Here is a 26,466-nt window from a genome sequence, read left to right on the forward strand (position 1 = left end):
GAATAGTAAGTTCGTGAGTTGAATATAAATCTAATAGCAAAGGCTGTTTGATTCCAATTCACTTTTCAATTTCTGCACACCCATAATGGCAGGTATTCTTTACATATATAGTATTGTTATTGAATTGTTGGTCAATACAACATTAAACAGTTTCTCTGTCACAGTGCGCGAGATCAGCCATTACTTGGATGTTGCATATGGAATATGTGTGTGAATGAGATGCCTGCGGAAAGCAGAGCTGCTGACCTAAAAAACGAACAGGAACAACAGGCTTTTTTTTATATGCTATCAACTTAACTTACCTGTTCATAATTGAGCCATGCGAATGATGTACGTAGTTTATTGTATCTTGAAGGCAGGCTTTGTGGAAATGTGCAGAGGATTTTCTTGTGCTGGAGTCTGCTTGTGTATCACAAGCTGGAGGGTATACGTTGGCTGCTGTGTTAGCCTCAACCAAAGATATTGTGCTTCTATTGTAAAATGCTTCCAGTGATACCATGCTGTTCTTATTTTTTTATGCCACAAAATTTTATTTGATGACTTGCACATGGGCAGGGACAGAGTTAACAATGGCAACATTCTGCCGAAACATAATTGTTTCATGAATATCTACATGGAGTAGCATTTCGAAGTAGTTGACAGCTAAAATTCGATACGGTTTTTGGTGTTCCATTAAAAAGGAAGATGGTTGTTCCCTCAGTCACAGGAATCGGAATAACACGAAAGTAAAGCGTGCTCTTACAGAAGTAACTGAATGTTTATTGTACATTGCTAGAGAGTTTGCACAGTGTATCTGGCAGCTATAGCACCGTTTAACGTGGATGCATGCACTTATGATCGGTGGTACATCTCCATCCCGACGACTAACGTCCATGTTAAATGATTAAACAAACCCCTGTGGTAGCTGTAGTAGTGAACGGTGAAAGCGTAATCAGAGAGCGAGGTGTGATAGCCAGAAGAGCGTCGCATATTGGACGCAGAACTTGGTCACCATCCCGCGGCATGTTAAAATGTGATTGAACACCACGGCCAGACTAGAGGGATACGCAAAGCGCGTCGTGCCGCCCCGGTAGCCCAGCCGCGATTTTTCTCGGGGCGAGCACGTGAGTGGGGAATGCGGCGTTACAGTTGAGGCAGGCGCGCGTCGCAGAGCTATTTTCGGTTTGGATTAGCTTCATGCTATGAGCGAGGCTGATGCTTTTACGACGCTTGGGCTAAGGTCGCCATCTTGCGGTGTGTTAAGGCATTGACAAAATTGAACTTCTATTGAAAATGCGCCGAATGGTACGGACTTGTAATGCGTACAGGTGCTAATCGCGGAGGCCACAGTAGTTACGAATTACTTTACTTTACCGCTTCCAGAGGGCAACACCATGCCGCCGACCGGGAGAGTGGTAGATATGAAAGGCACTTTGTAAAGCCTCTAGAGTTTGTGACCGTGGCGCAGTGGATAGTGTGCCCGGCATCTGTTGTTGCGGACCAAGCGGTCGTGGGTTCGATGGTCAATGACGGAACTTTTTTTCTTTGCCATCTGATCGTGTAAATTTTTTCGACATCATTTTCGTGACGGAAATACGTCGCTGAAGTCTTGGTGGACCCCGGCATAAAACACTTTCGTGTTAAAAAAGTGAAGACAGTCTTATATTCTGTGAGGTATTCAAACTGAATTTTGCTGATATATATTATTTTCATAGCAGTAGTAATGCTCCAGGACAGCAAATTGAGAAAGCGAGGCTTAGACATTAAGCATATCAAAAGAATGTGTTTCTGATCGTAATCTTTGCATGCCTAACTGTGTGCAAGTTGTCATGACATTATTGATTATCCTGTACGCAACCTGTTGTGGCAGTTTAGCAGGTTAGATGTTGCACTGCCAAGCTTGAGGGCGCGAGTTAGATTGCTGGTTACTCTAGCTGAATTTCGATGGGTGAGAAATGCAAGGACACCAGTCCTTAAATTTAAGTGTATGTTAAAAAAATTCCCAAGTGGCCAGAGTTGATGAGCAGTCGCCACTACAGAGTGCCTCATAATTATATCGTGGTTTTGACACGTAAAATCCCATGGTTTGATGTTACTATTGTTTCTGTCGTGTTATGTTAGTGTATATAACATTAATATTTGCTTTTAAACTACTTTTTGTTGCTCAGAGTCATGCAAATGTGGTTCGGCCCTTGATAATGCACACCATGGCTGACTGGTACATGCGTGGTGGAGAAAGTGAGCAAGGACGTCTGTCCCGAATTCTGGATGTTGCTCAAGACCTGAAGGCCCTCTCTGTGCTACTAAGCAGCAACTCCTTTCCTCTGGTGATTGACTTGGCCTGCTTGGCCTCACGCAGAGAATATCTCAAGCTTGACAAGTGGCTCACTGACAAGATCTTTGAGCACAAGGTAAGTAATCTTGCTGGTCTACTAGTGGCCCTTATTACTGGCACTATGCTAGGCCTAGAGGCCTATAACACAGCTGATCTTGACTATGAATGAGATCTACACCTGCTCAGTCTGAATGTAGACAGTTGGCAATGTATTGAAATTGTGCATTCCAACTTCGGAACCACATTTAGACTACGCGTGAGCACAAATAAGCATACATACAAGCACAGTTGCTGCTGCACCCACATTGTCGGTGCAATGTTCTTGCATAGCGGCCAGTTGTGTCGATAAACATGCTGGTGTTGTCAGCAATACTAACACAAAAGGCTAACACACACTGACTACTCGCTGCGTTAGTCTGATCATTCTCCTAACATAACTGCATGCTTCCCGGTGACATGATCTGCTGACTGGTTGACCGAATGCTGGTGACAGCGACATGCATGTCAATGATTTGTCTGCGTAGTTGTTACATTGGCCTAATGTGACTGCTAAATGTTGTTGTGAGCAGACGGAATTTCTTCCGAAAAAGTTGTGCTAGTATCATCGTTGTCCTTTCACTGACAGTATGAATTTGTGGCCACATCAACTTAGTTGCATGCCAATCACACATTATGTATGTGCATTCATAAAAAACTCACACCATACAACATGTTTAAAAACTTGCTATGATATGGTACATGTGCACTCTCAACATGGGAAAAGTACATTTCTGCTTTCGGTTTTTATACTTCAAAAATTGTCATTTTTATTTTGTAATGCATCATGTTATCATTTTTTTAGATACCTGTTCTTATTCGTCTAATTTTTTTTCCCCTGAATTTGTTTTCACAGGAGGCATTCATTCAAGCCTGTGTCAATTTCCTGAAGCGTAGGTGTCCCCAGATTATGGGTGGCATAGTCAAGGAGGAGAATTTGCCGAAAAGTGCTCAACTACCAGCTGAAACATTGGCCACTATGCTTTCCTGTCTGCAGCAGTATGCAGGGTAAGTTTAGAAGCTTATAATCACTTGCAAAAAAAGGGGGAACATGGCAATCAAGCTGCAAAAACGTAGTAAAATTAGTTTTTGGAACTCGTTTTGGCGTCTGCAATGCCTAATGTACATTGTATCAATATGATCACACTGAGAATGCTGATTGGCTTGCAGAAAGGAGATACTTTGCAGTCGCATTTGAGAGATGGCCCTCACTGTAGAGTTGAGTTCGAGCCGCAGCTGCTTTCTAGGCACATATCCTGCACTCTCGAGACACTAAAAAAAGCTGAAATCATAAAACAATGCTTGTGCTACTTTTCAAAGTTTCAGACTGATTATTGCGAAATGCAAATTTTTTTTGTGATTGCTACCACCAATTAAATATTTACAGTAGGCTCTCGGTAAACGAAAATCTCTTAAACGGAATTGCATCTTAAATAAATAGAACTGTCGCTAATATGGTTGGTTTCGTACTTGAATTCTGCACCCCTGTTCATGCGCCCCTGTTCGGAAGGCATCGGCACGGAGTCTTTCATCTTCTCTGATGGTGATTTGGTGGTGGCGGGATGCACGGGCCCCGTGGCCCGACCACCAAAACACGTGTTTAGCATGAAATTTCTGCAAAGTTTGAATTTTCCTTATGTGTACAATCCTCCATGTCGGTTTACATCTTGTCCTACACAGGGCTTTTTTTTCCACTACCACAAAATTCAACAAAGCCTTCACAGAAAGTGCTCTCTTTCTACATTTGTTTTTTTTTTTTACCCACTCTCGTGGTCTAGTGGTTATAGTGCTTTGGCTGCTGACCCAAAGGTTGTGGGATCGAACCTCGGCCATGGCGGCTGCATTTCAATAGAGGCGAAATGCTAGAGGCCCGTGTGCTTAGATTTAGGTGCATGTTAAAGAGCCCCAGTTGGTTGGAATTTCCGGAGCCCTCCACTACAGTGTCTTTTGTAATCATCATGGTTTTGGGATGTAAAACCCCAACAAATATTATTCTACATTTGTTTTGCACTATGGGTACGACACATTCTTGTTCACATTTGTTCATTTTCTGCAAACGTGCGTCTACAGGCATGGGTTTCTGCAAGCGTGGTTTAAGACACTCACTTTTAAAGCTTAAAGGCCGGGGTTCGAGCCCCAGCACCGGAGCAAGAATTTTTGTTTTATTCATTTATTTCTCTATGGCGATGAGTCTTACATGACAGAGGGACAGACAGGCAGTTATCTCGCTGAGTTAGCGTATGAATTAGGGGTGTGCGAATAGTCAAACATTCAAATATTTTACTGATAGTGTTTGCTGTTCAATTCAATTCACACTGGAATTTGACTATTTGAAGTATTCTAACTTCCGGAAAATAAATATAACGGTTTAGTTCACTTAAAATCAAATCGCAGCGTTTCTAAATGATGTGTGTAAACACAATTCTCCCCGCAAACATCATCTTATCTAAAGGTTAACAGCTGTCTCCACACCCTGACACTATTTTCGACAAGATAGCTCGAGCACTGCGCACAGACGAGAAAGAGTGCAGTATAAAAGTGCGGAGTGCAGCGTCTACTTATGCCGTACTTAATCGAATTTGATGCGCACCCAATTTTCGATAGTTCTTAATAAAAACACATCTGCATACCTGCCAACTCTCCCGAATTGTCTGGGAGACTCCCGAATTTGGACCTAATCTCCCGATTGTACGAATGTCATCTCGAATCTCCCGAAAAGTGGCCACCACAGCAGAGGCGTTTTTTTTTTTCTCTCTCTTTTTTTAAGATCATGCGCGTACATTAGCCTTTCCTGCTGTTGCGGTGCTGCGGAAGAGCACTCTTCACCATACTTCTATTTCATTGTAGCCATATCGTAGAGTACCGCTGAGTACATTCTAGGCACTGCGCAAGGCTGGCTGGCTGGCCGCGAGAAGCGCTCGCCACCGTACCGAAAGAAGGTGAGGGAATACAGTCTCAACGGAAAAAGATTGCCAAAAGTGCACGGCGGCCGGAGCCGTGGCACTGCACGAGCGCTCCGATAACGAGACGGTGAGACTGTCGACCACATTCCATTTTCAAAAGGAGGGGTGGCTGGCAGACCCGCGGTAAGTAAGCGGCCCCCATTGTGCTTTGCACTCTCGATATCGGCGTGCTTGGGAAAAACAGCGCCGCGTGTCGCAATCGTGCCGCTCCGGCCACCGTTCAGTTCATTTGCGGCAATCGTTTCCGTTGAGCCCAGCCAGAAATTTTGCGTCTCCATCTTGGCCCCTGCATTTTGTACGCTACGCAGTCTGCCGTGGGGGATTGCGTGTTTCGAGAGTTCAGTTAGAAGGTCGATGACGGCGTCAAAATCAAAGTACAGTCGAACCCACTTATGACGATCCCACATATAACGATCTATCGGTTATAACGACCATATTTGGGTGCACTTACGATTTTCCTATGCTAACCATTGAAGCTGCGTCCAGATATAGCGAACATTTTTCAAAGCCTCCTACTTTTATAACGAACACTTCAGACACGGTCGCGGTAAAAATACGGCGCATACGAAGCGAAAAAAAGTTAAAACGCCTTCTAAAGCGTGACAGGGGCGCGCGCTTCGCTCCAGTTTAGATACCCAGATCGGCGAGCATTGCACGCAGGTTTCGGACGCTGCGAGCGACGTCGCTCACTTTCCAGGTGTTTCTTCAGTGGTAGAATGGCAGTGAGGAAAAAAAAATAGTAAGCAGCATGAAGCCTTGCGGTCAGCTTTCGCACAGTAACCTTTCCTGACGCCGTTCTCTGCAGCTAGCCCGCCTACGATGAACCAAACAATCCCTTGGAACGCAAGAGGGCATAACCGCGATAACTTTCCATCGCAAAAAGGTTCACTGCGTCCCTAAACTCGTCGACGCCACAATGTGCCGCGAAAAGTCGTCCGTCTTTTCGGTAACGGCAGAGACCGGTCGATCGGTGGTTACAACTTCCGCGCGATTGCGGCGATGCCTTCGCGGATAAGCATCAGACAAGAGCGAAGGCGAGGTGGCGGCCGTCGATGAACGTGTCATTACGCCTTATAGCCGACAACCTTATCACAGTCATCTGCAGATATATCTGCTCGGCTACGCGTGTGGCGTACGCCGTACACTGCGGATTGACAGCGGTACGAGTGCGCCATGCTTAGCCATGCTGCCGTTCGCAAGTTCGCCGCCACCGCGTCGTGCGAGACCGCTTTAAAGTGCGCGTCGCTTTGTAGAAACGAAAGTAGCTCGCTGTTGTTGAGCGGCGCGGGCACCGAGAAACGTCGATGTACTGACAGCGAGCGTATACTGCGTGTTTGACTAGTAGGTGACAACTGAAGTGTGCCGCGCATCGTCGTGCAGGGCCGCGAGAGCATCGCGGAGACGTAGAGTGTGCGTTGCCTGCAAAATGCGTTTTCGCCGCGTTGAACGAAGAGGCTGCAGTCGCCGCACCCGTGCACGGTCCGGAGTGAAGCAAGCACGAAGAACGTACAAACGCGCGCATACGGCATACAGCAAGCGGCCCGGCAGTGACTCCGCGACCCGAGTAGGCGACGCGCTGCACGCAACTAGCCAGGGATGATTGGCTCCACGTCGCGGTACCGCGCTTCAGTGAAACAGTGTCAGCTCATTGCAAAGGCGGCTAATTCACTCGTGAGCACGCGGCGGGCGTCGCTTCACGACGCGAAAAGGCTTAGCTTGTCACCGAAGGGGTTGTTAGCACTTTAATAAAAGTGCACAAAGAAAAAAAAACGGCTTGGCCACTAAGCGCACGTTTTTAAGGCCGAGTCCATGTACAACGAACTACTGATATAACGACCATTTTTCGCGACACTTTCGAATTCGTTATAAACGGGTTCGACTGTACTTGCAAGTGTTTCTCGACTCATACACAGCTGGCTTTCCGTGCTTTGTGACTTCGTGGAAAGGTGAGAAGTACGGATTCTGTACTACGTGCGCCTGTGAACTGCCTTGGTGCCTTCACAAGTAAAGAAGTTTGGTTGAAGCAGCAGAAGTTTGGTTAACAGCAAAGTTTTACCGAATTCTGAAACCAATTCAGCTTCCCTTTAAGGATCCTCTGCAACTTTTTTAACAGCGAGCTGTTCTAGCTTGGCATAAAGTGTGTGTCCATGCCCGAAAACTATATCGTCATCGTGAACGGATATGCGCCACAGAATTTGGGCGGATTCCACTACTTACCACTATGGCGTGGCCTGTAATAACCCCAAGAACGAGTACAGAGAAAAAGAGACTGAAAGAAAAATATAAAGAAAGAGAAAAATTCTTGTCGAAAAAAAGTTCTTCACAAGGCGGAATTTGAACCTGCATACCCTTGATCCGAAGGTGGGCGTCCTAACCACTTGACCATCCAGGCACGCTAGCAGAGCGTAGCATAGCCTTGTATAGTATAGTGTAGCAAGGGGGTGGGAAAGGGAAGTGAGCATGAGGAGGAGGGAAATGAGGGGAGAGAGTAAAGTGTAGTGCAGGAAGAAAGAGAGATGAGAGAACATCAACGAAAGAGAAAGGAGTAGAGGGAGAGAAAACAGATAGAAAGAAGTGAGGAAGCAAGCATCGCGTCGTCTAGCGACCAGATATCGCACCACCTGGCCAAGCCGCCCACGCGCAGTAGCTAAGCCACACCCACTGATGGAGACATCGCGAGCAACCTCCGCTTTATAGTGCATAGCCTAGTTGCGTACTGCTGATTTTAATGGGCTTGATTTCCCATATATTTCAAGGAAAAATGTGCTGCTTTTCATTGTTTCAAATAAGGAAATATTTTTGTCTTCAAGCAGATAGTATTTGTATCTGAATGAGTGTCATGCCAGGCATGTTTACTTTGCCTTTAAACTTTTGCCTCAGCTTTCACTGTGCATGTTTGAGTGAGTGCATGCACTCTTTATTTATTTATTTTTTTCGTTGCAGCAGTGTCAGTCAGGAGCTTTCGGAAACCATCTTGACGATGTCAGGAAATTGTAGTATTCTGCTGAACAAGCCACGCCAACCGCCACCAGGTGTTGTCAAAACACCTAGGGGCTTGGAGCCAGCATTTTCAGCCGCCAGCCTCAATCCATCTCAGGCTCCTGTAAGTACGCTGTCTTGGGCATCTGTCTTTTATGTCTTAGGGTTGTAATTAACATTGCATCTATTTGGTTTTACCCAATAAATTGATACTCACTCCTGTCTAGTGTCTGTGATTGGTCTATAGCATAGTATGGGCATGTGTTGTCAACTGTTCTCCTTGGTTATTGTGTGCCTGTTTTGGTTTGAACAAAACTACGGTTTGCAGCAGCAACAGCAGCAACAACAGCAGCAGCAACAGCAGCAGCTGGAAGTCCTCAGCTCATTGGGAAGCCTGTCCATGAGTGGCCCAGCTGCAGCGCAAGCCCCACCACTTGGTGTGGGAGGTGGGCCACCCCTGTTTGGCAGTTCATTTGCCACCCCAGGCTCACCAGCCAAGCTTTTTGGTGCGCCCCCAAGTGCAGCTGGTTCAACTGGGCCACCACCTCCTGCTCAAGGAACTGGCTTTTCCAACGTTGTGCCCAGCCTTGGAGGCTAGTTTGTTTTGCAGCTTTGCAAGTGCTTAGTGTTTCTTGCAAAATACTAGGGGTGTGCGAATATTCGAAATTTCGAATATTTTTCGAATAATGTTTGCTATTCGATTCGATTCGCACTGGAATTTTACTATTTGAACTATTCGAACTTCCCCAAAACAAACACAGTCAACGTCCGATTGAACGTGCCCCTTCAGGTTTTCAATATGCTTCACCTCATTAGACTCTCGTATTGCGGCAAAGCTGCCTTTCAAGCTCCGTTACGGTCGAATTTTGCCAAGAGACAACGTCCGATTGGAAGTGGTCCCTAGATTTTCGATATGCTTCACTTCATCACACCGCGGTATTGCGGCAAAGCTGCCTTTCAAGCTCCGCTACGGTCGAACTTTGCCAAGACGCAGTCAACGTACGATTGAAAGTGGTCCCTGGATTTTCAATAAGCTTCACCTCATCACACCCCGGTATTGCGGCAAAGCTGCTTTTCAAGCTTCGTTACGCCAACTTCCGATTGGAAGTGTCTCTAGAGTTTCAATATGCTTCACCTCATCACACCCCCGTATTGCGGCAAAGCGGCCTTTCATACTCTGCTACGGTCGCAAATGTATTAACTCAAGAAAACGCTGGTTCCAACATGGAGATGAAAGATGTGACAGAGAAGGGGGCTCAATTAATGCTGTTTTGGACCTGAAATTTGGCAGGAAGTCCGAAAAATCGGAAGCCGAAGCTTTTCAGCATCCAAAATTTCAGATGTTCTTATATATCGATGTCTACGAGGCAGGTTTGGAACTCCGGACTTGAAGGGAGCACACCCTTGTCCGCCACATCAGTTGGGATTCCACAGAAGTTGAAACAGGAGGAGAGGCTAAGGAAATCGCATCTTTGCCTATCACGTGTAAAGTGTTGTCGGCAACGCTTTGGTTGCACCAAATCATGTACATAACTAGAATTCGGCCTCTACATTGCCTCATTCTTGATAAGACAGCTATGAAACACCACCCCGCCAGTGCTTCATCAACATAGCGAAAAGAAACACTTTCATGTTGCTATCTCATAAGAGTATGCTTAGGAATCCTCTCTAACTTTTTTTCTGCAATTTCGCTTCGAAGTATTCGAAAAATATTCGAGAAATATTCGAAAAATATTCGATTCGATTCGCACTCACACTTCAATATTCGAATTCGCTTCGCACCAAAAATTTTGCTATTCGCACAGCTCTACAAAATACCAACACTGACTGACAACTCTCTCTGATGCTCCCAAGTTTTTCACGTTGTGAGGAAATATTAGAACAATATATGTAGTATAAATTGAGAAAATTGCACTTAACTAAAAAAAAAGAGAAAATCAAGTCTCTATTAATCCGGATTGTTAGTACTTGAGAGCGGAATACTTGTTCACTGCTGAGAAAGAATGTGTTATTTTCATGTCTGTGAGACATGTAAGCCAACTTCCTTGCATACTTTAAGGAATGGACCAACCAATGTGGCTCTGGTTAAATTAATTTCTGCATTTGTTATCTTGTCACTGGCTTGTGATGTGTGGCACAGAGTAAATTCAGTTGAGCAGTATGTTTAACATTAAAGAATCTAAATGTGAGTAACAGACAGGCAGCTTTCATGCTGCTTTCATGTCGTTTTGATGAGCAAGTGGTAACCAACTGACCATTTGAACAACCATTGTCTAAGTTGGTCTTACTTTAGTCACTAGCAGCGTCTTACTTTAGTCTTACTTTAGTCACTAGCAGCTATATTTCCTGCATCCTTCTCTCTTTAGATGTAGCAAGCATACTCCCTGAAATGAACCAGCCTGTGTCAAAAGAAATTGAAGATGAAGCTAATGGATATTTTCAGCGCATTTACAACCATCCTCCGCATCCAACTTTGTCCATTGCTGAGGTTTTGGACATGCTGAAGCGTTTCCAAGAGTCTCCCATCAAGTCTGAGAGGGTGAGCAGTGTGCCTTGCTTGGTTCATATCTTTTCATTAGTAAGTAGGCATCAAGCCCTGCTGTCTAAAGGGTTGCAGAAAATTGTCTCTTCTCCTCTGCAATCTGTCATCCACTATCAGAAAAGTGCAGCCGTTTTGAATGTGACCGGATTTCACAGACTAAAACTGTTACACTATTGCCTTTTGTTATTCTCTTTTCTGTTACAGGATGTGTTCAATTGCATGATCAAGAACCTGTTTGAAGAATACAGGTTCTTCCCACAGTATCCTGAAAAAGAGCTCATTATAACAGCACAACTTTTCGGAGGCATCATTGAACAGAGTCTTGTAACGTAAGGTCATAGAAAGACGTCGTTCATCTAATTTTTTTTTTTATGAATATCAGAAGGATCTGACAGGCTTTTCTTTCAGATACATGGCTCTGGGGCTGGCCCTCCGCTATGTTCTGGATGCCCTTCGCAAGCCGTTTGGTACCAAGATGTACTACTTTGGCATCACTGCACTGGACCGGTTCAAAACAAGGTTGTACCTGAATTGTGACAGCTTGCATTTTTATGCAGACCTGGCCTTATTCATGCAACATTTGATGTACAAGTATAATGGTTAAGTTATTGATTGCTGAAAAATAAAATAAGAAACCTTATTTTTAAGAAATACTCACCAATGCGTGTCCTTTTTAAAGGGACACTAAAGAGCAAAACGCGCCCCGCCACAGTGGTCTAGTGGTTATGGCGCTCGACTGCTGACCCGAAGGTTGCGGGATCGAATCCCGGCCGCGGCGACTGCATTTTCAATGGAGGCGAAAATGTTTGAGGCCCGTGTACTTAGATTTAGGTGCACGTTAAAGAACCCCAGGTGGTCGAAATTTCCGGAGCCCTCCACTACGGCGTCTCTCATAATCAAAACGTGGTTTTGGGACGTTAAACCCCAGATATTATTATTATTATTAAAGAGCAAAACGATTTTTCTCGCATCAGTAAAGTAGTCTTCCACGATACCAAAAACACCACGCTTGCTGCGAGAAGATGCTTAATAAGCGAGAAAACGCGCAAAAAGAAAATACAGGTGGCGACGCCACCTTGGAATTCCCGCACCATTTGCCGTGACGTCACATATTTTTGATGGCGCCTGCTTGGGCCTACGTAGTTCCTAATTGGTTCAATCGAAGTACATTGTCCTCTGAGGGGGCCAGAGACTTGACATAACGAGTTTGTGGAAATCTAGTCGAGCCAGTGGCGCCAAATTACGTTAAATGCTCTTTGAAACCTTTTACGTCACGAATTACAAAGTTCGGCGCGAAATTTAAAAATGTAACTTTGAACTTGGTTTTCTCCTCTGATAATAAACCTATGGTGGTGAAATAAACTACACAAGAGTTCTCCGAGCATTTTATCAATCTAAACCAATTCATTGTTTCTCTTTAGTGTCCCTTTAAATACGAAAAAGATTCTATTTCATCTTCTCTCTGTTGACACTCTGGTCCATTTTCTTTTTCAAATTAGGTCTTTCTCTAAGTGTGAAGCAATTACGGTAGAATGCACACAAGTCCATTGCATTACCAAGTTCACCAAGGCTCATGGAGTGGACCGACAACTTAGCTATAGTGGTACCATATAGGCTGGAATTAGTTGATTCTGAACGTCTCACATAAATGTACTGTGTTAAAGCAGCTGTGCCGATCATGCCAAGATTGCACCGTTGATGTTGTTTCATTGGTAACTGAAGCCAAAAACCGCACGCATCGCGTTCTTACTTTAATTTTAGCAGTAGCCAGTGGACGTAAATCATTCATTTGCTATTTTTCCACTTTTGTTAATATCTTCCGAGCGCTGAACATGGGCCCATATAATCTAAGGATTACATTATCTCAATTCTAATACTTATCATCCTCTTGCCTGCTGTAGTAGCTTAGCAGGTGAGGTGTCGCCCTGCTAAACTCGAAGGCGCAGGTGTGGTTCATGGCCATGGCGGCTGCATTCTTATGGGTGCGAAATTCAAGACACCCGTGTGCTTAGATTTAGGTGCACCAAATAGCCCCAGGTGGTAACAATTCATTTGGAGCCCCCAACTACAGCGTACCTTATAATTGTATTGTGATTTTGGCATGTAAATACCACTATCATTGGTTACTATTATTATTATTATCGTCATTCACTGCCAGCCAATCAAGGTGATAATGTTAGCAGAAGGCTGCTTGAACAGCTATATTCTAAAAACGACAGTAAGTTGAGGTAGTTGTTAGGGGTTCATCATAGAAAAGGTTAGGTGTGCAGACATGGATAGATGCAAGAGAAAGGAAACGGACAGCGCCAATGCCGTAGCTCACTAGAATAGTCATATTGAACGCAGTCATCATTAAAAAGCGAAACAAGTACACTTGCCAATGTGAGCCCTGGTTCTTGCAGACATTAACGCTTTGTAATCACCAATGCTGTGTGAAAGGTGTGCTAGTGCTGCTTCAAACATGCTGCTCACCCCACTTCGGGATCCAGTAGTTGCTTACACAAGAGGCATAATTTTAAAGTAAAATTCCGAAAGTAATGTGGTGGCAGAAATAGAGGAAGGCAGAGTAATAGCTTAAAGGGGCTGACACTTGCCCAGAATATATCGCAGAATAGATTGTGGGATGTTGGTGAAACCAACTGATTGATTTTGCAAATGAATTTTGCTTGATTGCCAGCACTGTGAAAAGTCTGAAAGGATATCATAATACCCTCTGTCTATTATAGAAGTCGTTTAACTGCAGAAAGTGAGCACACTCAAATGACACTATAAGTGCACCAGCAATCTTGGTGTTGCTTAGCACACATACTGCTGGAAACTCTTGTTCTTGAACAGCATGACAAGGCAAAGGTTCTTGCTTTTGCACCAACTACAGGTGAATTCACTTGATACAAAATTGCCAGTCTACTAAGTTCACTTGCATAGCACACCAAGCACTAAGCCTAATCACAACTGCTTAGCACTACGTTGGTGGTATGTAAATGACAGTTGCTGCACTGTTAGTGTTAAACAGGCTTTACTGCATACCACAGTAACAATGAGGCAAGCCGTGTTTCAAGACATAGCATTAGAGAATTGAGTTTGCAATAAAAAAAAGAAAAACTTCCAACAGTGCAGAACAAGTGGATTTCACAAACGATAATCTTTGGTACAAAATGCTTCTCGTATTTTAGGAGCCTCCAAAGTGCTTGCAATGTTCATTTTTCTCCTTCAAAGATATTTTCAAGCCATCTTTCATCAATAGCATAATTTTTCTCTTTGACCCAGATTGAAGGACTACCCACAATATTGCCAGCACTTGGCGTCCATTCCACATTTCAAGGACTTTCCTGAGCATCTGAAAGAGGTAAAGTAACTACTGTGTTGCCTAAGTCGTAATTTGCTGCAAAATCCTGTGCTTCACGTGATGATGGTGCTCTCTTGCAGTATGTTGACTGCGGTGCACGGTCTCAGGAGCCCGTGAATCGGCCCCAGGGTCAGACCTTGCCTCACAATCTGGCTATGTTGGCTCAGGGACTGAACCCAGCAGCAACTCCCCAAGGTTCTGCAGTACGAGCTGCACCTGCTGCAGTGCCTACATCCAGTGCAGGTCTGGCAGCTTCCTCTGGAGTGGTCACAAAGCCCACCACTGTTGGGGGAAAGGTAAGTGGCTTGTGCAGATGTGTGCTCATGCAGTTCAGTGGGGCGCATTTGTTCATACGGTTTTCTTCTAGCTCCAGTATGATGAAGAGTGCAGTCTTAAGCACATAAGGCAGTTTACCAATCTCTTAAAACTCTTAATACATCGTAGCCATTTGCCTACTTTGTATTTACCAATCGTAATACATAAGTCAAGAAATGGCCATGATGCTATATGTATGCTAAAAAAAGGAATATTTGAGAGAGGAATAAGACTAGGTACAGTAAAGGCTTGTTTCTACTCGACCCCGTTAATTCGGGAAATCGGAGAATTCGGATGTTTTCTCTAGTCCCGGCAAGCATATGTATTGTTTAATGGCATCATACTCTCGTTAATTGAGTCACATATGGCCGCAACTCGATTAATTCAGAGGACCCTCGGAGCACGCCAAGCATAAAGTGCTGCAAATGTGCGACGCATAGGGGTGAAAACAGCGTTCGCGAAGAACTGAAACAGCCACAAGCCTTCAGAAAGGCTTGGTGGTCATCCACAATCTTACCACAGTCGCACTACCAAGGCATCAACGGCTGCGGCAAACATGTTCAGTTTTCGTTTTTACTTGGTGTATGGGAACTGCATGGCCAAACTGCGCCTACCCCTTTTCCGGCGAAAAGATTATCGTGACTTGCGCGTGGTGGGTTTGGTGGTGGGGTTGATGGTGGCGGTACATAATAAGCAATGTGTTCAGAGCACCTTTTGGCTTAAGACACGGGCGTCTTGAGCTGCAGTCACATTGTAAATGAAGTCGCGAATAATGATACTTGTGGCTTTTACACTGCTCTCATGGAAAATAAGTACAGTAAAAGCTCGTTAATTCGAACTCAAGGGGACTGTAAAATTGTTCGAATTAAGCAGAGTTCGAATTAGCTGGCGGGCGCTAGAATGAACGGACATCGTGCCACACTGCGTGGGCAGAACCCAAAGAAGCCACCTCTGGACTTGCCATCACGAATTAGGCGATACCACACGTTTGTGGCAGGTGATTGTGCAAATTAAGTCCATGGAGCTCTAACAGTGAACAGAATTGATCAGTCAGTGATATGCCAGACACAAGCAGCGACATGCATTCATGGGCACAGTAAGCCTTAATGTCGGAATATATGATGCTATTTATGCTCCAAGACATGTTCATTTACGTGGCAGAGTAAGCGCAGTCAAAATTTAAAGTAACCAGTAATTTGCATTTGCTTGCGCTTTTTCTGTCTCTACTCCACGAGGATCATTTGCTGCTTGCTCAAGAGCTCCAGCCAGGGGCATAGGCGGACATTTTTTGGGAGGGGGGGACACCTCCTTCATTTGAAGTGAAGCCGGGCAGGCAGATGTGGTCAAGTGTCATTTTGGGCTCTGTATGCCATAGCAAAAAAAAAAAAAAAAAATTTGGGAGGAAGGGGGGCAAGGGCCCCTTGTGCCTCCCCCCTCCGGGCTACGCCACTGGCTCCTGCATAGCATCCGAATGAATTCTCATCTGCGGAGAAATGCTGCTGTTTTGTTGTTTTATATCTCTAGTAAATTTGGTTTGGTTTGTTTTTGCAACACATTGTGATCACTCTGGGCAGACTTCTGCAAGGAGCGATGAAAGCCAGGGGGCTCCCAGTTCAAATTAACCGTTGTGGATACCGAAGCGTTCGAATTATCGGGAGTTTTCCCCCTTAGAAATACACAGGGCTGTGTCGGGACCAGGGTGTCAGTTTTAATTAACTGTAAGTTTGGATTAACAGAGTTTGAATTAACGAGCTTTTACTGTACTGTGGGCATATTTTCAGAACATTTTCCAGTCTTGACAATTTGAATTTGTTTTCGATTTACCTGGTTTTCAGTTATAGACTGTCTTGTTTTTTGTTTTTTTGTAAAGGTTTCTAAGTACATATCAATCTCATTTTTAATAGACTGCAACCCGAGAACATGTTCTTAGTCAAAATAAATGGTTCGAAAAGGTGCAACTGAAAAATATGTAGCGGTACACCTTAAGGTGTAAATTATGCACTGCAACTGTCCAACAAAAGGTGTGAAAAATGGCGCATTTCATTGTGTACAATCATCTTTCAGAAGTATCTGAAATTTTAAAAGGCCCAGTGTTCCATGCACAACAAGAAAGAACTGCACTGCATTCAGTTTCGATACGTTTTGTTTAAAGCAAAGGCAAAGGGGTCTTTTGTACTACATGAAATTGCTCTTAGGTGCTACAATTGCTCTTTTTTTTTCTGTAGCATTTTCTAATGTTCAGTAATGATGCTAGAAGTTCAATGCAGCTGCCTGTATCGTGCGTGCTGTTTCCATCTCTCAGCGGGTTCAAGTGCATGGCTGTAGTGCATGGTACTTCGTATTCATGGACTTTCCTTCTCTTTTCCTAATTTTGGTCTGTGCTGCTTGTTAGAAAATATATGGTGTGAAACAGATGAACACAAAGGACTCTGCTACCCCACTTTTACCCCTGACCATTCCGTTTGTCTTGTTTGTCATGCTTTCTCATGCTCTCGGCTGAGCTAAACATACAGTAGAACCCCGCTAATACGTTTTTCTTGGATGTCAAATGGGAAATTTTAAAAAGTAAGAGTGGTGGTGAACTGCAGACAATTTTATTTCAATATTTACGATTGAGAAAAAATTGTGGTGCATCTTCTCGTGCCTGACTAGCGTAAGGAGACTAGCGCTAAGAGACTCATTACTATTCATACCGCAGGAGAAAATGCAGGAGGACGGGCTTGTTAGGGTCACTGGTGGTGCAGAGATCAACCAGAAAAACATGGAGCAAGGCCTTCATAATCTATAGCTTGTCAGCAGAAGATTGCAGGAAGCTTAGCCTAACCATATCTGCTTGACGTGAGACGTTGATGAGAAAAGGCATGGCTTGGAAAGAGGATGACCTTTAATCACGTATATCTCCGTTGATACAAGGTGCTTCGTTGAAATTATGGTGCTAATGATTTACTACAGTTGTAGCCTAACTTCTTTCATAATTTCAAGACCTGTGTAAGGGACCCTTTAAGAAGAGTAATCTTCATGAGCTTTTCTGCCTCATGAAGGCAGAAATTAGGGTCAAGTATGTGTTGCTGCTTGTTTGCTTTCATGTGTGTGCACGTCATACTTCCTGTTCATCCTCAGAGTAATCATCTGTTTCACACTGTCTATTGCATGAACACATTATTGGCCTGTTGTTCTTGTGTTTTCTCCTCTGTTGCTTCCATTTTTCCTGTGTAGCTTCCTGTGGCTATAATGTCTCAGGGCATGACAGTTCCCTCCTGAACAACTGTAAGTGTTCCAGGAGTACCAGTGAAACCTTCCATGTGCATCTTGCCTCTTGCGCTGCTTTGCCTTGGTGTTAACGACTGCCGCCGACGGAAGGTGAACTCCTCCTTGCATGTGTGGACAGAGCACGTTGTCCGGCTTTAGAAGGTGGTGGTTGCTAATGCATTTAACACGCTTCACTGTATTGCACAGCACTATCCAGCACAGTCACATAAGTGGAACTGCTGGCTGCCTGCAGGATGCATGTCCCAGCACTCCGCCATGTCCGTCATTCACTGGCTTTCGAGGCATCGATCACAAGTACTGCTTGAGACAGCTCGATCCAAATGCGAAGCGGGATACGGTTAGTGGCTTGCGAAGGGCATGCTTTGTCTTTACTGAGAGCGAAATACCATTAGCGTCACGCGAAGGTTCCTTTGGTCTCTGTGTGCCCTGATACACTTTTCTCAATCTCCATATGAACAGCCATCCATTGCCAACCCCACGAACATAGATACTTTGCTGGGAGCCACTGAGAAGGATGATAAGCTGGTAATACCACCAGAAGCTGTCCAAGACAAAGTGGCCTTTATCATCAACAATCTTTCCCAAATGAATCTTCCCCAAAAGGTATGTGTAAGTCTTCCATTTACTGTCTTGATGTGCAATGTTTCTGTTTACATTCGTTTTAATTACACAGACTGAGGAGTTCAAGGAGGTGGTGAAAGAAGAATATTGGCCATGGTTTGCCCAGTACATGGTGATGAAGAGAGCATCTATTGAACCTAATTTCCATACACTGTATGCCAATTTTCTGGACACTGTCAAGATAGGGGAGCTTTCAAAGCTTGTACTGCGGGAAACATTTCGTAACATAAAAGTAAGTATTCATTATCCATTTCATTTGAAAGTGTGAGAACAACTTGTATGTGCCTGACTTTTGTGATGTGTTTGCAATTTTCTTTTTACAGGTTCTTCTGACCAGTGATAAGGCACTAGCCAATTTTTCTGACCGATCTCTGTTGAAAAGCCTAGGCCATTGGTTAGGAATGTTAACCATGGCAAAAAATAGACCCGTGCTTCAAGTTGTAAGCATTCAGTTATTTATTCTGTTCTCTTCTTCGAAAAGCAGCTGAAATATTCTACATTCTCTTTATCTTTTACTATTCAGGACATGGATGTGAAGTCCCTACTTGTTGAGGCATACCATAAAGGGCAACAGGAACTGCTTTATGTGGTGCCATTTATTGCCAAAGTTCTGGAATCCTGTGCAAAAAGCAAGGTGTGCTAATACTTCTTTCTCTTTCTTGTGTGTATACACATATGAAACAACTCTTGGTAGAGTTAAATGCTTCCCTCAAATATTGCCAGGTTTTCAAGCCTCCCAATCCTTGGACCATGGGAATTTTGGATGTACTGTCGGAGTTGCACCGAGAACCAGAGCTGAAGTTGAACCTAAAGTTTGAGATTGAGGTTTTGTGCAAGACGCTAAACCTGGACATCAATGACCTCAAGCCAGGTATGATACTGAAGGACCAAGAGCGTCGCAAGCGACTGGACCCACAGCTGTCGCCTCGGCACAAGGTTGAAAGCCCCCCACTGCCCCCTTCTGTGGTACCTCCCACGGCAGCACCACCTTCTGCTGCCCCTCCACCTCTGGCACCCCAGGTACCTTCGGGGGTTGTGACAGCGGCAGCAGGTCCTGGAGGGCCTGTAGCACAGGTAAGCTCTTTTCTTTTTCAGACTAGCAAACGACAGCTAGTCATAATGGCATGTGCTGTTAAAAAGTGGGTTTGCAAATATGGTGCAGGTGCTCACAAACTACCAGAGACTGCACACCCCAAACATGTAGTTTCGAATAAAATTGTAGCCGCCATTATTTTGTTTTGACTAGCAGGTGTTCATCTCTGCAGAACATCTACGCTGCTCTGGATTTTTGTCACATGGCGACAAGGCCTTTACAAGGCTACAAATAGGCTACAAGGACATTATGTGAACCAGATTTGTGTCAGTAGGGAGTGTGACCATTGGAAGCTTGCATAAGCACTAGCCATGCCATTTCTTTTTTGCTGTCAACTCTGTGCACTGTCACTTGATGCCTAAATAATGTAAATGCACTAACAACCTGTTCATAATTATTTGTGTTCAAATCATTGTAAAGACAATGAAAAATATTCAATTGAATTTAAGATTGTGCACCCATTATTATGCTTGCTTCCACCAATGCGAGAGGTGGTTTGAGACATTTTTTGAGTATGAATATTATTGGCTTTTACTAAAATGTACAGTGCTTGGCAATTAAAATGCGATAGTCAGACCGCATGGCTGCTGGCGGTGAAGGCGAAAGCATTCGTGACGCTTGTTGACTGGATCTGGTAAACATGACTGGATGCCGAGCATTGCCATCCTTCATAATGTGTGCCCGTCAGCTCCAGCCGCTTCATGCGGCTTGGCACAGGAGTGCATTGTTTTGAAGCCATGGCAAGCAGTGCTCCGCCGGTGCCACTAAGAACCACAGCAGTATATCTTGGCAGCATCACAACTGCAGTTATTTAATGCTTTTACAGGGATGCAACAACTGCGCCAATTGCGCCAATTTGATACAATTCGTTATTTTTGCGCCAAGCTGAGCCAAAACCATGAAATTTGTTGAAATTGCGCCACGCTGCGCCAAAATGCCCGACCAGCTTCAAAATTTTCTCAGTTGCGCAAATTTTAGCGAAAAAGGGAGGCCGCGTTGGTGATCTGCAGTGTGGGCATGATGATCCAATACAGCCGCACAGACCCTTACCCCCCCCCCCCCCGCAAGGACAAAGTAAGGAATGCGATAGCAAAAAAATTGTAATGTTATACGAAGTGAGGCTGGCAGCAAACTGTTTTGTATCCGATCTCGCGTAACTCTACAAAACGTTGGTGTAAGAAAATACGGCCGCTCCAGGGAACGATGCTCTTTCTGCACAGTGTCTTCGCATTGAGAGCGCAGCACGTAGAAGGGTATACGAGCCGCCCGCTGATGGCTGCCGAGATAGCGCGCGCGCCAGCGATCGCGACCACGCCCTGAGAATCAAAGTTCAAAGTTGCTGCTCGAGCGACCCCCACCCGTGGCGTCTTTTCATGCTCATTCAAGACTGGCGGGGTGTTTCCTCTCTGCTTCGATGGCAGGCCTCCCGAGCTGAGTGGTATTATCGCATGTGCCCTTCGAGCGAGGGAGATGAACCGGCTCTTTTGATCTCACTTGAGCCGCGTTCGTCGCCTTCACTCGCGCGCTTTTACGCGCGGTAGAACATGCTATGCGCGGGGTATGTTATCCATGTGGACTTTATATGGGACATGACGGCAAAAACACGTTGAGAGTGTCCATATAATTGCTATCGCAATAAAAAAGGACAGTGGTTCTCCAATTTCCTGATGCTTGTTTTATTGCGTGCAGAACGCTTTTTAAGCCACTTTTGCCGCAGTACACTAGTGTCCTGCAGAACAGCGTATTAAGATTTAGAAGGGGCTATTAGTACTAGCTGTCAGGGACACAGCATATTTTGTTCCTTAATTACTCATTCGTGCACACGCCGTGTAATTACGAGTACTAGTATGATCGCTGACGTCTAAAAAATTATTGGCAATTATTTGGAGCTGCTGTGTATGGCGTTTCTGTGGCCTTGAAAAACAATAGACAAAAACATACGCCAATTTTCCTTTTTCACCACCCCCACGTGCTCCTGATTTACGAATCTCCGGAATTTCGAAGTTGCCAGGTGCGCATTGAAACTCGTGCACAGTGCACGTGTTCACGTGCACTGTGCATGAGTTGACTAATGTTGAATGGTTGGTGCATATTTTTGTTTTCCTTTCTAAAAGTAAGCCTTCTTTGTTATACTCCTTCAAATTTGGGATTTCGTGCTTTTAGCATGAATTCAGTTTTTTTTTTCTCAATCTGCTCCAAATTTGGATTTTTGCGCTCCAAAAGCAATATTTTGCTGCTCCAAAAATTGCTACAAATCCTATTTAGGCTGTTTCATCCCTGCTTTTATGATGTTATGAAGGAAGGATAGCTGCCTAACATGTTCAGGGAGCAGCGACACCGTCCTGCATGTCACAGTTGTTCCAGACAACGAAACACTCGAGTGCCAACTCCAGTTGTGCAGAGCGCTGCACGCCAGATGCCAGAAGTTGCACAATCATACCCTTCTACTGAGTGTTAAGGGGACACTAAAGGCAAATAACAATTTATGTCAGAGTATGACAATGTCTAAAATGGCAATACTATCAACAGCAGTGCCCTACTTACCGAGAAATTAAGCTAAATATATCACACGGTGAGCACCACGAGCGGGACATATGGAAGTGATCCCGATGACGTGAGAGAGTCTGACTACAATTAGTCGCTCGTAATCAAACTAGCTGCAATAAAAAAAAACCTTCCGTGCATCAAGAGACGTAATAAAATGCTGCTTGTTCGTTTCTGTTTGATTCATGGAAAAAAAGAACTTCTTTGGCGTTGCCATGGGGAACGGCGCGCGTGGTGGAAAGGTTCTGTTTTCGCCGAACTGCGCTTCGCCCGGCACCCTGCTTCGCTCACACGGTCGCGTCTCAGTGGTAGATTCGGTATCGCGTACTGCCGCGTGTGTTTTGCGTGCTCGTGATAGTCGCTCTGACAGAAAGTTTGACAAAATGCCGCATGCATGTGATGTTGCCGGATGCCCGAATGCTGGGCGCGGCAACAGTGACGTGAGAAAATGCGCTTTCAGGCGGGTGATTTGAAGTGCGCTAACGCGATGCAGACCACTAAAACATGATTTTATTTCAAAATAAGCACTTCCTTGGCACAAAAGTAGCAGTGCGAGGTTTCTGGACCGCTATTTCAACAATCAACGTCGACTTAATATTTGCCTTTAGTGTCGCTTTAAAACATGTCAATTTGAAAAAAAGGAAAATTGTTACGCCACATCACTTATTGCTCACGGAAGCTAAAGGGGAATCCCCCTGCAACGATGTTTAGTCAGATTTGGTGATATTCAGGAAAGTCACACAGTAGATATGTGGGTACAACTTGTTTATATTAGATTATAGCCGTTAATTTAGCACCTCCGTAATTGTAGCATAGGTTGCTTTATGCACATCACAATTTGGACACCTCTAAAATAATTTCCGCCCTGCTTTTTGTAAGAAAAATAAACCTCCATGTTATTGCCCCTGTTTTCTGCCCTGCAACATGCATGCGCATGTGGCAAGCTTGAGAAGATTGGTGTCGCCGCAATGGGGCATTCATAGCTAAAGGGAAACTAAGGAGAAAAAGAATTTTTCTCGCATTAGTAAATTACAATTTCACAATGCTGAAAGCACCACTCTTACCACAAGAAGACTCTTGGTAAGCAAGAAAACGCACTAAAACAAAATACAGGTGGCAACGCCACCTTGAAGTTCCCGCACTAGCTTAACATGACGTCATAGGTTTTGACGGTGTCTGCCAAGGCCTATGTAATCGTTTATAGGTAAAAATTGTTTACATTATGTTCCAAGGGACGGAAAGTTCTAACATTATTTAAATTGGTGTTTCTAGTCCTCAAACTCGTCATGGCTAAATGGATACATTTTTAGGGATATGTTGCAGGCAGTTTTAAAGGCTTTAATGTAGTAGTTTCATAAAGGTGCGCCTGCTATTATGTGGGCCGTACTTTATGACTAACATTTACAGTTGCACCATCCTTAAAATTTGTTTTTAATTTATTTGCGCTTCAGTAGTGGGATGACTGAGAGTAATCAAGTGCATTATTCCTGCAGGTGGGGTTGCCGCCGCCACAGCCTGAGGAGGCACCTGCAACGTTGGGTGTATCTGGGGCATCAATGGCCGCTTTCCCTCAACCGCAGTTTTCCTACCATGATATCAATGTGCTTTCTATGACCAATTTAGCGCAGCACATCCAGATAAACAGCCAGGTGGGTACTCTAGGCTTGGAACCTATAGATTACACATGCAGTGTGCTAGTTCTTTACTCTATTATACTGTTACTGGCAATGAGATTGGATTTTTTTTTCCTTACACTGCTCTGGTACAATCATATGTGCTGTGATGTTCGATGCTGATATTCTTTTTATTAGGGGTGTGCGAATAGTGAAATTTCATCTCGAATCGAATAATGCCAAGTAGTGGCCAAAAATATTGAATATCGAATCGAATATCACGTACCAAGGTAAGCACACATGTGGAAGTGTCAATCGTTGATGAAAGAGCCGCTATTCCAACCAGCTGCGGTGATTTGTTGGGGGGTATGGGTAGTTAATGGAAGGGTGTTTTTTGCTCTCTGGTGCTTTATTTTGATGGCCGTGTACTGCAGTAGTGCTTGATTCTTGTCTTTCACATCTGTCACAAGTGCTCCAGTTTTAAAAAGCTTTTGGCACTAATTAACAAAAATGTTCAAAAACGCTGCTAAAAAACTTAACTACATGTCATGATGAGAGTTAATGCTGTTTATTAACGTGTGGTGCAGCAATGGCAGCCATAGCGTGACCAAACTTTAATGTGACACCACGCGCCAAGGTTTTCACTGGTCTAAAAAGCAGAAATACCAGGGATGCACTTCATAGCGAACAGGGCCTGGGCATCGGAAGTTGTGAAGAGGGCTGGCTTGACAATGATCCCAGTGAGGGCAAGTAGAGTCAATCCAGTGAATGCGTTAATAACCTTCTTGTGGAATGTGCTCACCTTTTTTTGTACGTGTGGAAATGACGTATATTGTCCTTTAACCCTTTGAGGCGTGACCTATGAAGAACGGTCTGTAAATGTACCAAATTTACACATTATTTCAAGGCTCTGGATATTCTGTTGCAACAAAAATAATGTCATATGTTGATTTGCATGTTTACTAGTAGCTAATCTTATTTAAATTTTACTCTATTTATCCTGATGTCATTCATGTTCTGTTTTTGTATGCATAGAACCTAATCTCGGGCCTAAAATATAGTGCAATTTCTTTTTAGGTTATGTTCATTTTGAGCACAGAAAAATTATACTTTTGACTTGGCTCACAGACATTGAACGACTCATGGCTCATTGAACGACTCTTCAAACTTGTTTATTTATTTATTTATTTGCATTACCCTCAGGGCACATAAAGGCGTGACAGAGGAGGTGAATAATGTAACAAAAAAATGCAGTAAAAATAGAACACGAAAACACAACAAATTAATGAGAATACATGTTCATAAAATACTCGGTTATTAGGTTAATTCCTTCAGCAAAGTGATCATATGCAACGTGTAATGTAAAGGTATAGAAGACTGGGCAAAAAGATAGGTATTCAATTTGGAAATTTTTTAGTGCATACTCAACAAACAAAGATGTAAGGGAAGAAGACAAACGAGTGATGTTTGTCTTCTTCTCATACGTCACCCGCCACGGTGGTCTATTGGTAATGGTGCTCGACTACTGACCCGCAGGTCACGCGATCGAATCCTGGCCACAGCGGCTGCATTTTCAATGGAGGCGAAAATGCTCGAGGCCCGTGTACTTAGATTTAGGCGTGCATTAAAAGAACCCCAGGTGGTTGAAATTTCTGGAGCCCTCCACTACAGCGTCCCTCAATCATATCGTGGTTTTAGGATGTTAAACCCCAACATTTATATTATAATATATTCTTCCCTTACGTCTACGTTTGTTGTGTGCACACTGAAAACTTTCCATAATCATATGCAACAGCAGAGTGCAAAATGAAGTTAAATGAAGACACAATATTACGCAGGAGGTTCAATTTCTTAGCCACTAGTTGACACAACTAGCAAAAAGAAGTCATGTACATGAATGTGTACAAAGTGCCTAGAAGGGTTAAGATAACCAAGCGCTTGGGTTAGGCTTGTGCAAATGTCTCTAGTGGGGTGCATGTTGTAACCAGTGAAATACATTTAGTTTTAAAATTTGCCATACTTAGCCCACATAAGCCTGTATAACATGCTTTTAAGCTTTAAAAAAAATCATGAGCCATTCCATTCTGTGAAGGCAGATGACCAGAGAAGCTGTGTAGCACATGACTCGGAGTTGACACAGAATTTTGATAAAAGGTTCTTGAGCAGGTGGCAGTGGCTGTCAATGTGATGAAAAGTAGATGCACGCACATACAATATATTCTTGATCAGTGGTCGTTACATTCCTATTGCGGTTCGCTTCGTCTTTCTTCATAGGCACGTGGCTCTTAGGGAGTCCTAACTATATGTGGCTGTACAGTAGCTACTACGGAACGTAAATAGAATTTATACAGACTCCATGAACATCTGTGACATCACAGCGAACTGCTACAAGAACTTTATTGTGGCTTCGCCATCTGTATTTAATTTTGTGTGTTTACTTGCTTACCAAGCGTCTTCTTGCAGTGAGAGGGGCGCACTCAGTGTTGTGAAAAAGTTTTTTTACCATTACGATAAAAATCCCTTTTCTCTTTAGTGTCCCTCTTTTCTCTTTATAATCGTTCTGCAGCGTAGTTGACAAAACCTAAAATAAACTTTCGTGCATATGAAACTTTTTTTGCATAAAGACTGCTTATGTGCTGTGGTGAATAAAACGGCAGCAGTATGGCAGGCATGCACTGTAGTACGATGTGGGAAAAGGCACCGTTTGTCATTGTGTCATCGTGGGGTCTTCACCGAGATTAAAGACAACACACCGGAACCATAAATAGCAGGCCACGCAAACTCGACAGCGCAGCTACATTGAATAAAGACGGAAGCAGAAGGGCCTTTA

At 44.0% G+C, this 26,466-nt stretch overlaps 1 protein-coding gene across 2 annotated transcripts in view; it reads left to right on the forward strand.

The window, feature by feature from the left end:
- The window catches only part of LOC119376657 (CCR4-NOT transcription complex subunit 1), a 101,530-nt gene that overhangs the window by 33,724 nt on the left and 41,340 nt on the right, over nt 1-26,466 (forward strand). Inside the window, exons 13-28 of one of the 2 annotated variants that reach the window (XM_037646423.2) lie at nt 2,148-2,390; nt 3,207-3,358; nt 8,257-8,416; nt 8,621-8,885; nt 10,659-10,831; nt 11,039-11,163; nt 11,243-11,353; nt 14,102-14,180; nt 14,261-14,476; nt 17,998-18,102; nt 18,225-18,368; nt 18,439-18,618; nt 18,710-18,826; nt 18,910-19,020; nt 19,110-19,460; nt 23,517-23,672. In XM_037646423.2, coding sequence (XP_037502351.1) covers nt 2,148-2,390; nt 3,207-3,358; nt 8,257-8,416; nt 8,621-8,885; nt 10,659-10,831; nt 11,039-11,163; nt 11,243-11,353; nt 14,102-14,180; nt 14,261-14,476; nt 17,998-18,102; nt 18,225-18,368; nt 18,439-18,618; nt 18,710-18,826; nt 18,910-19,020; nt 19,110-19,460; nt 23,517-23,672 — 2,688 coding nt within the window. The remainder of the gene's footprint in view (nt 1-2,147; nt 2,391-3,206; nt 3,359-8,256; nt 8,417-8,620; nt 8,886-10,658; nt 10,832-11,038; nt 11,164-11,242; nt 11,354-14,101; nt 14,181-14,260; nt 14,477-17,997; nt 18,103-18,224; nt 18,369-18,438; nt 18,619-18,709; nt 18,827-18,909; nt 19,021-19,109; nt 19,461-23,516; nt 23,673-26,466) is intronic. The other variant, XM_049411081.1, reaches the window with a different exon arrangement.

This window comes from Rhipicephalus sanguineus, chromosome 1 (genome assembly GCF_013339695.2).
Source record: "Rhipicephalus sanguineus isolate Rsan-2018 chromosome 1, BIME_Rsan_1.4, whole genome shotgun sequence".
NCBI classification, from domain to species: Eukaryota; Metazoa; Arthropoda; class Arachnida; order Ixodida; family Ixodidae; genus Rhipicephalus; species Rhipicephalus sanguineus.